This window comes from Arachis hypogaea, chromosome 12 (assembly GCF_003086295.3).
Source record: "Arachis hypogaea cultivar Tifrunner chromosome 12, arahy.Tifrunner.gnm2.J5K5, whole genome shotgun sequence".
In the NCBI taxonomy this organism is placed as follows: Eukaryota; Viridiplantae; Streptophyta; class Magnoliopsida; order Fabales; family Fabaceae; genus Arachis; species Arachis hypogaea.
Window position 1 is genome coordinate 55813908 of NC_092047.1, and position 10875 is coordinate 55824782.

At 38.1% G+C, this 10875-nt stretch overlaps 1 protein-coding gene across 7 annotated transcripts; it reads left to right on the forward strand.

Moving 5' to 3' along the window:
* The first annotated feature begins 508 nt into the window (after positions 1-508).
* Positions 509-4637, forward strand: LOC112727392 (uncharacterized). Of its 7 annotated transcripts, none has more exons than XR_003165738.3 (4): positions 509-1033; positions 1136-1230; positions 1318-1479; positions 4313-4637. XR_003165738.3 is itself a non-coding variant. In XM_025777124.3 (4 exons), the coding sequence occupies exons 1-3, from the start codon at positions 635-637 to the stop codon at positions 1431-1433; spliced, it is 555 nt and encodes a 184-aa protein (XP_025632909.1). In that variant the 5' UTR covers positions 525-634; the 3' UTR covers positions 1434-1479; positions 4313-4637. The 7 variants fall into 7 exon arrangements, 4 of the variants coding, with proteins under 4 accessions (XP_025632909.1, XP_029146562.1, XP_025632910.1 ...); XR_011868495.1 differs by having other exon boundaries at positions 525-1033; positions 4377-4637; XR_003165739.3 differs by having other exon boundaries at positions 525-1033; positions 1154-1230.
* Positions 4638-10875: the final 6238 nt, after the last annotated feature.

Here is a 10875-nt window from a genome sequence, read left to right on the forward strand (position 1 = left end):
TATAACTGGTTATTTTATATAATTAAATTTAAGAAATTTCTATTATGAATAAATATGATTTATTCTATTAATTTGAGCCCTTAAAGATTAATTTATTAGAAATGATTAAATTGATTTTGATAAATACTTTAATTTTAAGTCAATTAGTATTTACGCACAATTTTGATTATAACTAGTTATTTTATATATAAATTGAAATTAAAGTTATGATAGAAAAATAATAAAAGGTCATATAATTTAATATAGGTAATTGATATTTCGAGTTTAACTGTATTTTATAGAATGTGATTAGTATGCTTATTTTATAATTTAAATTAAAAATAATTGTTTGAGCTCATTGATATGCTGATAAATAAAATCTTATGCATTTTGAAAGTAATTTTTTATGAAGTAATTTTTATGGTATTATATTTGAATCTTAAATTATTATTCTTTCTCAAATATTTTGTAAAGGTTGTTATATTACTCATATACATTATACCTTAACCTTAAATTCCTAATTAAAAACCTAATTTGATCCTAAAGTCACAAAACACACGCACAAACAGAATGAGAAAGAAAGGAAACAGGGGAGCTCGAGGGGGAAAATAGAAAGGGAGAAGAAAGGAAGTTGAAAGAGGGAAGATGGGGGAAAATGGAGAACAGGAAGGGAGACAGAGGACGAGGGAGAAGGAGAGAGGGGGAGGACGAACAACGCTATGGAGCTTGGCGCCGCTACCGAGCTGCTGTCGCAGAGAAGAAAGAGAGAGGCGAACGTGACCCACGGAGGAGAGGAAGGAGCTACCGTCGAGCCACGCCCCGTTTCCTTGTTCGTGTATTGCCGTTGCCGTTCGCTGAGGGTGAGACGCGAAGAGAAGATGCTGACCTGCACCATCGTGCCTCGCTATCTTCGTCGAGCCTTCATCATTGTCGCTCCCTATTCCCGTTGCCATCAGGGTTTGCTGCCGCTGCCATTGAGAGTGACGCAGCAGAGGAGGAGTCGTTCCTCTTCCACTGCCGTCGCCGGAGACCTTGGTTGCTACTGTTCATATGGGTGAGTTCGTTATTCCCTAGTTACCAGAGTCACTGTCTATGAATCTTTTGTTGCTTTAGAATGACCTTGTCCCCATCTTTAATGTTCCTGAGTACACTATAGTTGTTGGAATCGTTACAGCTGGAATTTGTCACCGGGGGAGAGAAGCGGCTGCACCATCCTCTTCATTTTGACATTGAACCTCTATTCCTAACCATGTAACGCTCTTGCTCTTGTTCTATTTGGTATTTTGTTTCTCTATTATGTTCTTATTTTAATTATGATAGCCAATATCTCTGTTTTAGTATTATGGTGTTATGCTGAAATTGCCGAAATTGTCGTTGCTGCGAGCGTAACCAGAATTGATGCTGCTGCCGCCGTCCCGGTTGCGTTGAAATCGCCGCTGCAGTTGCCAGTTTAGACTAAGCAGGGATTGTTGCGTTAAACTATGCGAGTGCGACATCGAGGTAGGGGTTTTAAAATGATTTTAATTTAGGAATGCCTACAAGGTTTATTGAATAACTGCAAATAGATTTAATATCTGTGAGTAATTGATTGACGATGTGAATATTGAATTGTGGCTGAAATTGTGATTGGAATGGTTGAGATTGTTATTTGGAATTGTTGATTAGTGATATTGATTGATTATATGGATTGGGATTTGTTTGATGACTAATTGTTGAGAATTTCTGAATTTTAATGGGTTATGTTGGATTTGTTACCATTGAGCTGTTATTTGGTATATTGTAATGTTAGTGAACTTGGTTGGTGGTTGATTTGGAGTTAGTTTTGAGGGGTATTGAAGGGTTGGATTTTGAATACAAAATGGTTTGCTGAAAATTAGGTTCTCTTGAAATTAAACGGCAACTTTGAAAGTGAATCAGTGGCTCTATAGTGACTAAAATGATGAGAATTTAAATGTTAAGTAAATTATATTAAGTGTGATTATTGAGATTTAATTTTGAAGGTTTCATATTAACTGGAACATTAGTTATGATTTTTCAAAGTTAAGTCGTGAATCTGATTTTCTGCACTACTTTAAATGAAATCAGAAACTTTGAAAATCTATAACTAATTCTATGATGATCGGATTTGTGAGGGACTAAGTCTGGATTAAGCCTGGGAATATAGGGAGTTGGACTGGTGAATTTGAGACTTTTTCATTAAGTTTATGATTTATGGTAAATTTTTGAATTGGGGATGTCGAATCTGGTTTTCTGGGAAACGTTTAACACAGCAGCAACTTGTTTCTTCTATTGGATTTTCTCCAGTTTTAATTTTGGAATGGAACCAATTTTAAATGAAACTTTGGTCCTAATAATTTAATTTCATAAAAATTTAGAATTGTTAGAGTTGTGGTTTTAAAGATTTGGGTTTTCAAAGAAAGATGTATTATGCAGTAAAAGTCAGGTTTTGTTTTCTAAGTCAGTAACTTTGAGGCTTTATAATTTTTAATTCTGGAATGATATTGAGATGCAACCAATTGCAGGTGAAAGTTGAGTATGTTTAGTATATATGATTTAAATTTCAGGATTCTCCATGTTTTAATAAGTGAATTATGGGACTTGGAAGAGGTTGTGTTCAATGATTTGTAAAACAGAATTCTGCAGAAAATTACCAAACGTCCAAGATACGTAACTCCTTCATTAAAAATGGTATGACCCTGGAACCAATTGAGAAAGAAATTTAGATGAGTTATGTGTAACCACATTAATTTTGAAGGTATTTGGATTTAATTTGGATTTTATATGAAATTTCAAATGTTGTATGCTGCTGCTGTCTTCTGGTTTTAAAACACTGCAGAACAGTCACGGTTTGGCTTATATTCCTGAAGCTAGAGTCAGCAAAAAATTATGATTTTTGGTTTGATAGAAATACTAATCCGAGACGGTCGCATGGATATAAAGTTCGCGTGATTCCAAATTCATTTGATATTTTAAAAATAAAATGGAAATCAGGCTGCCAGGTTGTGTTGACAATTATTTTGGATATGGAATTTAAGAAATAGATTTTCTATACTATTATCAAATGTTTTTGAGAATATATATTGTTGTTGCAACTGCTGAAAGAGACTGATGAAATGTTGAGAAAGAAGGAACCCGTAAGGGTGGCTAAGTCCTATTTTTAAAGAAGATTATGTCCAAATTTTTATAAAAGTAAAAGGACTTAATCAAAATGAATACTTGAGACTTGTTTAACGATAATAACTTTGCTGATTCTTTTGAGAAAATATATTTGGTTTATAAAGTTGCTAACAAGGACATGGGTTTTGTCCCGCTTGCATATTTACAATTACAAAAGAGTATAGAGATAAAGAGAAAAAGAGTAATATAGATACAGATGAAAGAGTATTCAGAGAAAAGTAAAGAGATACAGAGAATAGAGCAATTAGAGTAGAGTAAAAAGATGCAGAGAAAAGAGAAACCAGAACAGAGTAAAGAGATATTTGTATATTTATATATATATTAGTTGCTTGATGCAACCCAGAGCTATATTTAATATATATTAGTTGCTTAATGCAACCCAGAGCCTCTGTAGGGAAACTAAGTTACCTACAGCCATTTTCCGCTTCCCCAGAGGAGAGCAGAGTATATATATATTTTCCTGCAGTAAGCAGAGGCTGTCTCAAATGAGCGGCTATTATCATATGCGCATTTATTTAGGAACGGAAAATCATATTCGGGAAATCGGGATTACTCGTGACCGGATAAATGTCGGGATTGCGGGCAGCCAACCGACACATGAGCTCATGGCTTGTACTAGGACTAGACATTCATCATATGCATCTATGTGACATTGTTTAGGTGTGTATATTATAATTGGTTTGCCTATGTGAATAATTCTGTTTAACTGCTAATTGCTATACTTGATGTAATTGCTCTTGATTGTGCTTGAATCTCTTTACTTGTGTTTGTATCTGATTGGCTGGGTTGTAGTGAATTGGGTGTTGATTGAATTGCTTGAGCCTAAGGCCATAATTGGTTTGTGTTTGAGGTTTAGTAAAGTATGAAAGATTAAGCTGGTTCATCATAGACTTAATGAACCTATGCTTGGAACAAATTAGTCATTCATACAGTCTAGGAAAACTTTTAAGACGTATATAAAGTAAAATATGGGTTTAGGATTTTGGATAATTAATTGATGCTTCTAAAGAAGGTTTTAGATTTTTGAAAGTTGAGCCATTGGTTTTCAAAAGAAGTTTATATAAGGCGAGCGATGAATACTACGAATGAAAGTAGTTTTCTTTTCAATGTCTCTAAATGAAATTAACTATTTGCGCTTTATTCTTTACTTTCACAGCATTCTCGACCTCTACTGATAACATGTGGTTTGGTCCTCACCCCCAAATTTTCCACCCTTCCAGCGACAGGTTTGAAGACGCAATTTGAAGCTGCGAGCGATCAATAGGCTTTCTTTATGGTTTTAATTACTTTCATAGAGTCCCCTCGCTATTGTCCTTTGAGATTTTATTTTACATAGAGGGGTAGGTTTAGTATATTGTATTTGAGATTTATTTGGTCTCTTTTGTATAAGAATTATTATCAATAATATTTATGTGATTATTATTATTTGTGAATGTTTGAATTATGACTTTAATGAATAAAAAAAACAAAATTTTCTGGAATTTTCTTAAAACTGAAATGCGAACTCGATACAAAGGCTCGATAATTAAGTAGTTAATACTAGAGAAGGTTACGTAATGTTCTTTCTAGTGGAAATACCCTGACTTAAGCAAGGTATTTTGCTGGACGGGACGTTACACTTTGGGTTAACGAATGCACCTGCTGTTTTCATGGATTACATGAACAGAGTGTTTCGTCCCTTTTTGGACAAATTCGTGGTGGTTTTCATAGATGATATCTTAGTTTATTCTAAAACGGTGAAAGATCATGAGGAGCACTTGAGGATTGTGTTACAAATCTTGAAGGAGCAGAAGTTGTACGCTAAGTTGTCAAAGTTCGAGTTCTGGAAGGAGGAAGTAAAGTTCTTAGGCCACGTGATGAGTAAAGGAGGAATAGTTGTAGATCCTTCTAAGGTAGAAGCGGTGATGGAATGGGAAAGACCAACGACTGTGACAGAAGTTAGGAGCTTCTTGGGCTTAGCAAGGCATTACCGAAGATTTATTGAAAGATTTTTCCGGATTGCGCTGCCAATGACAAAATTAACATGCAAAGAGGTGCCATTTGTGTGGACATCGGAGTGTGAAGAGAGTTTTCAAACGTTAAAGCAGAGATTAACTTCAGCACCTGTTTTGATCTTGCCAGAACCGCATGAACCATTTGAAATATACTGTGACGCTTCCTTGCAAGGTTTGGGTTGCGTGTTGATGCAACACCGGAACGTGGTGGCCTACTTATCACGTCAGCTGAGACCGCATGAGGTGAATTACCCCACTCATGACTTGGAATTAGCGGCGATTGTGTTTGCATTAAAGATTTGGAGGAACCACTTGTATGGAGTAAGGTTTAGCATCTTTTCTGATCATAAAAGTCTCAAGTATATCTTTGATAAGAAGGAGCTTAATATGCGCCAGAGAAGGTGGATGGAGTTGCTTAAAGATTATGATTTCGAGTTGAGTTATCACCCTAAAAAGGCAAACGTAGTAGCAGACGCTCTGAGTCAGAAATCTTTAACAATTGCATGGATGAGGATTAAGGAAGAGGAGCTAGTAGATAAGTTAGTGGATCTTAAGCTGGATATTGGTGAAGTTGCTGGGGGAGCTTGTTTGAACCACCTACAAATCTCAAGCACGTTTAAATCAGAAATACAAAGGGCTCAGCAAGATGAGCAGAAGCTTCAACAATTGTTTCAGCCAGTTGGTGATAAAAGGTGCGAATTCACTAAGGATGATGAAGGGTTATGGAGGTACAAGGGAAGGATTTGCATACCGGATGTAGGGAGTTTAAGACAAGATTTATTGTTAGGAAGCACTAAGATGTATTATGACTTAAAGAAGATGTTTTGGTGGTCGAGGATGAAAGGTGATGTAGCAACCGTAGTATCCAAGTGTTTGACTTGTCAGAAAGTGAAGATAGAGCATCAGAAACCATTAGGAATGCTACAACTACTTGAAATTCCTCAGTGGAAGTGGGAAAGAATTATGATAGATTTTGTGACCGGTTTACTGAGGACTAGGTCGGGATTTGATGCGATTTGGGTGGTCGTGTACTGCTTAACCAAATCTGCTCATTTTTTGTCTATCCGAGTAAATTGTTCTATGGATGAGTTGGAGAGATTGTACATCAAGGAGATAGTAAGGTTGCATAGTGTGCCGTCGAGCATAGTATCGGACCGTGATCCCCAATTCACCTTAAGGTTTTGGGGAGCTTTCCAAAGAGCTTTCGGTACAAAGATATGTCTTAGCACCACATATCATCTGCAAACTGATGGACAGTCGGAAAGGACTATTTAGACGTTAGAGGATATGCTAAGAGCGTGTGTGTTGGATCAACCCAGGAGTTGGGATCGTTACATGCCATTGGTGGATTTTGCATATAACAACAGTTTTCATGCGAGCATTGGGATGGCTCCGTATGAGGCCTTGTATGGACGGAAGTGCCAATCTCTACTTTGTTGGTATGAATCTGGTGAAGCAAGTATTTTGGATCCTGAAGTAATAGCAGAGACTACTGAGAAGATTAAGAGAATACGATAAAGGATTTTGACTGCTCAGAGTCCACAAAAGAGTTATGCAGATCAGAGAAGGAAACCGATTGAGTTTGAGGTAGGAGAAAATGTATTCCTTAGGGTTACTCCAACAACTGCGATTGGAAGAACAATCAAGACCAAGAAGTTGAACTCAAGATATATAGGACCGTTTGAAATTTTGAAGAGATTCGGGCCGGTGGCATATCAAGTCGCTTTGCCACCTCAACTGTCTAACTTGGATGACGTATTCCACGTGTCACAACTCCGTAAGTACACGCCGGATGCGGCTCATGTGTTGGAGCCTGAATCAGTCGAGTTGGAAGAGAACTTGACTTTCCAAGTAACGCCAGTAAGGATCAATGACACTAATCTAAAGAAGCTGCGAGGAAAGGACATTCCATTAGTTAAAGTTGCTTGGGAGCGAGCAGGAGTAGAAGAGCACACTTGGGAATTGGAGTCTGAGATGCGAAAGGATTAATCCGAGCTTTTCTCAGGTAATTCAAATTTTAAAGGTAAAATATCTTATTTGGTGGGGAGAATGTAAGAACTGCAACTAATCAACTGGTTAATTAAGTGATTAATTGCCCAAATTAGATCCAAAAAGTTAGAGTGAGAATTTGAGGATTTAAAGTTGATTTTCAAACTCAGTAGGCTTTTCTGAGTCAGAAAATCTGCTTTCTGCGAAAAACCATAAAAAACTACGGATCGGCAGTTGAATCGGTTGAACCGATTCAAGTCTGCCCGGTACCGCATGAGAACAAGTGAAAACCGGCAAAAACCTTAGAAAAATGTTAGAAATGGAAAACCGGGCGTTAAGTTTAAAGGTTTAGCCCGAAGTTGGGCCAAACGGGCTAAAAATGCTAACGGGTTGGACCGGGCCCAAGTTGGGCCCATGCCCAACATATAAAAGGGTTCATTAAGTGAACCCAATCAGCACCAACACTAAAACACACTCACCAACATGCTGAAAAGAAGTAGAAGGAGAGAAAACACCATTGACACTATTCACCCCTCTTCTTCCAAAGCTCATATCTTGAGCTAGAGAGCTCCGATCGCTGCACTGTTTGTGGCTACGCGTTCCTTGTGAAGAGCTCTACAAAACCCATCCAAGAAACCCTCAAGGTTTTCTCTAATCCTTGCTTAGCCTTGGATTCTTTTTAGTAAATGTGTGGGAGAAGTTTGATTATTGTGGCTTTGGGAGCTCTTGGAACTTATTTGTGCTTAGTGGAGTGGACGTGAAAGCTTGGAAATTGGTTGAAAGCTATTTGGTGATCAATTTGGGTTTTGGTGCATAAGGAAAATCGGCCAAGGTATGGTTTCGGTTTCCTCTATGTAGTATATAATATTCATGGACACTTAGGCTAGTGACCTATAGGATAGGGTTAGAAATTTATATGTTGTTGATGATTATTTGGGTTGATAATGTATGATGAATTGATGTTGTTGTTGTGATTGAATGATGAAGTTGAGATATGATGGATTGGATGAATGAACATTGTTGATTATTAATACGAATCATAGTTGAGTTGATGAGAAAAATTGATAGTGATATAGTGTTAATTGGTGAATATGTGATATATGTGATATTGAGGTTGAGAATAATATGTGAAGGAAAATATGGAAAGAATGGTGCAAAATGTCATGAAGTGTAGGTGTTGATGAGAAATGGAGTTTTGGAATGGTTCTATTTGGTATTGGTTGGGTTGAGTTGTGAAAATAAGTAACTTGGAAAATTGTGAACTTTTGGTAAAATAGAGTTTTTGGTGAACTTTGCTCGACCATAACTTTTGTCTCAATTTTTGAAATTGGTTAAAATTTGTTTAAAATTAAAGATCTTTGAAATCTCTTTAAATTGATATAAAATTTGTGAAAATTGGAATTTTGTAGAGGAAGTTATGATCCTTCAAAGTTGGTGTTAAAAATCTTAAATTCTACAAAGTTGCACGATTTCAAGATTTGCTGATATGTCCGGGTGCACACACTCATGCGGACGCACACGCTGCAAAAATTTTGACATGTGCGGACGCACACATCTGTGCGCACGCACAGGCAGGAAAGTGCGTTCTGGTCGCGGCGTTAGCACAGCTTGTGCGCGCACATATCCAAGGAAAAATTTCAACCTGTGCAGACATACAGGCTTGTGCGGACGCACAAGTTGGGGAGGCTGGTCTGTTGGGGGCGCTGGCACAGGTCGTGCGAGCGCACAGATCCTTGTAAAAATTGACATCTGTGTGTACGCACACCCCTGTGCATACGCACGCGTTTAAAAACTCCTAGAAGTGTGCGCACGCACAGACCCTTGTGCAGCCGCACACGTCCTGTTTCTCAAAATTTTAATTTGTTTTCAACTATTCTACCTTCCCAACATTGTTGTAAGCTTCTAAAATACCATTTTAAGACTTTTGGGCCTAGTTTCGAGTATTAAACTTAAGGGTTCTAGTACTTGGTTTAGTGATAAATTAGAAAACGGAGGCCTAGGTTTCTGGCGTGCTGAGAATGATCTGACGTTGGGAGGATGATAAGTGATATATGAGATAAGGAATGATGAACTTTCATATTGGAAACTGAGTTATGAATGGAAAGTGGTTAAGATGAGTCGAGGACTCAGATTGAGACGATGGATCTCTGTATACTGAAAATATTTTCTGAAAACCACTGAAATATTGTTTTTACTGAGAATATGAGACGCTATGCGCCCGGTAGGGACGACGGTTGGATCCCGCCTATCGAGGTAGCGGCGGCGGCATAAGGGCGGTGGTTCGTCCCGCTTGCGTTAAGATGTGAGGTCTGTGGCAAGAGTATCCCGCTCGCATCCCTTCGGACCTATAGGCGAGCAGGCACCGGTACCTGGACAGTGATCCGGGCACTATATCTCGGGGGTTCCCATATGAGAAATCCGAAGGGCGACGTCTCCATGGAGATGTGTCGGGTTGGCAGTTGAACCAACAATGTGATATCACAGCCAATAGGGCAGGCATTCATCATATGCATTTTCTATCTGTTTGTATTCCTTGTTTACTTGTAATGGCTTGCCTAATTGGATAACATGCTTACTTGCTATCTGAATTATTTGCCTTATATGCTTCTACTTGTGTTTTACTTGCATTGTATATTACCTATGTTTTCTACTGGGATTGAGGAGGTTCGGAAGGCGGTGGCGATGGGATCGCATGGAGGATAGGTTAGTGAAGGCTGTGAGACAGCGGTGTTTGGTTAGGATAGAAATCCCTTAAGATAGATCACCCGGTTTACTTATGATAAAGTTTATATTATGATTACTTGTTTTAGAATGCTTTAAGCTTGAATCTTGTGATGGATATGGAGCTTAGGATTGCCTTTGGCATCCTGGGGTCTTATATCCTACATCACTGGGCACTGTTACCATATTGAGAACCTCCGATTCTCATACCATATCTTTGTTGTGTTTTTCAGATGCAGGTCGCAACCCACCTCGGTGAGTTGCTTTGGATGGTGACAGAAGCGGAGGATCCTGGGCCGTTTTGGAGTCTTTTTGGTTTATCTGTTTAGACATCTCCCTTTTGTATTTTGTTTATCCTAGAGGCTTGTATTTGAGAGAAAAACTTGTATAAGCTGTTTTTAAACTGTCAGGTTTCTATATGGTCTGTATATGACTAGCCGGCTTAAACTCCGCGAGTCGAGGCTAGTTTCCTATGATATTATATACTTATCTCTTGATATATCTTATTTGTTTCTTGTGCCACAAGCTAGTAGCTTTGTTAGTACGTTTTGCGCTTTTGAATTCCTATTTTTAAGCTATATCCTTCATCGGGCTTCTAGATTATATTATTCTTTCTATATATCATACGTATGAGCTTTAGAACTATCGTAATCTCTGGTTAACCTTTGCTTTACGACGCGAGGTAAGGCTTAGGCTAATTAGGGTGTTACAGCCGTGTTCATTCTGTAGTAGAGGAGATCAATGACCACGGGCAATGGCTTTGATCACTTACAGCCTGCCATAGAAGAAGATCATTCACAAGCAAGGAAGACAGTAGTACCAGAGTTACTTCAGAAAGACAAAGCAACTCCGACTCTCAACTTTATTCCTATCCCTGAAAACACTTGTTTTACAAATACAAATTATGAATAGTTTCCTCTAATCCAAAAACCTTCTGATTCTGCCTGACTAAGACCTGCAAGACAACCATTGCTTGCTTCAAGCCACAATCCTCGTGGGATCGACCCTGACTCGC

What these genes read in the sequence shown, in the direction of transcription:
- LOC112727392 (XM_025777124.3), top strand. Translation starts at nt 635, where the DNA reads ATGGAGAACAGGAAGGGAGACAGAGGACGAGGGAGAAGGAGAGAGGGG. An exon ending in GGTTGCTACTGTTCATATGG is followed by an intron (nt 1,034 to 1,135) that starts GTGAGTTCGTTA and finishes AGTACACTATAG; the next exon opens with TTGTTGGAATCGTTACAGCT. An exon ending in GAACCTCTATTCCTAACCAT is followed by an intron (nt 1,231 to 1,372) that starts GTAACGCTCTTG and finishes GAGCGTAACCAG; the next exon opens with AATTGATGCTGCTGCCGCCG.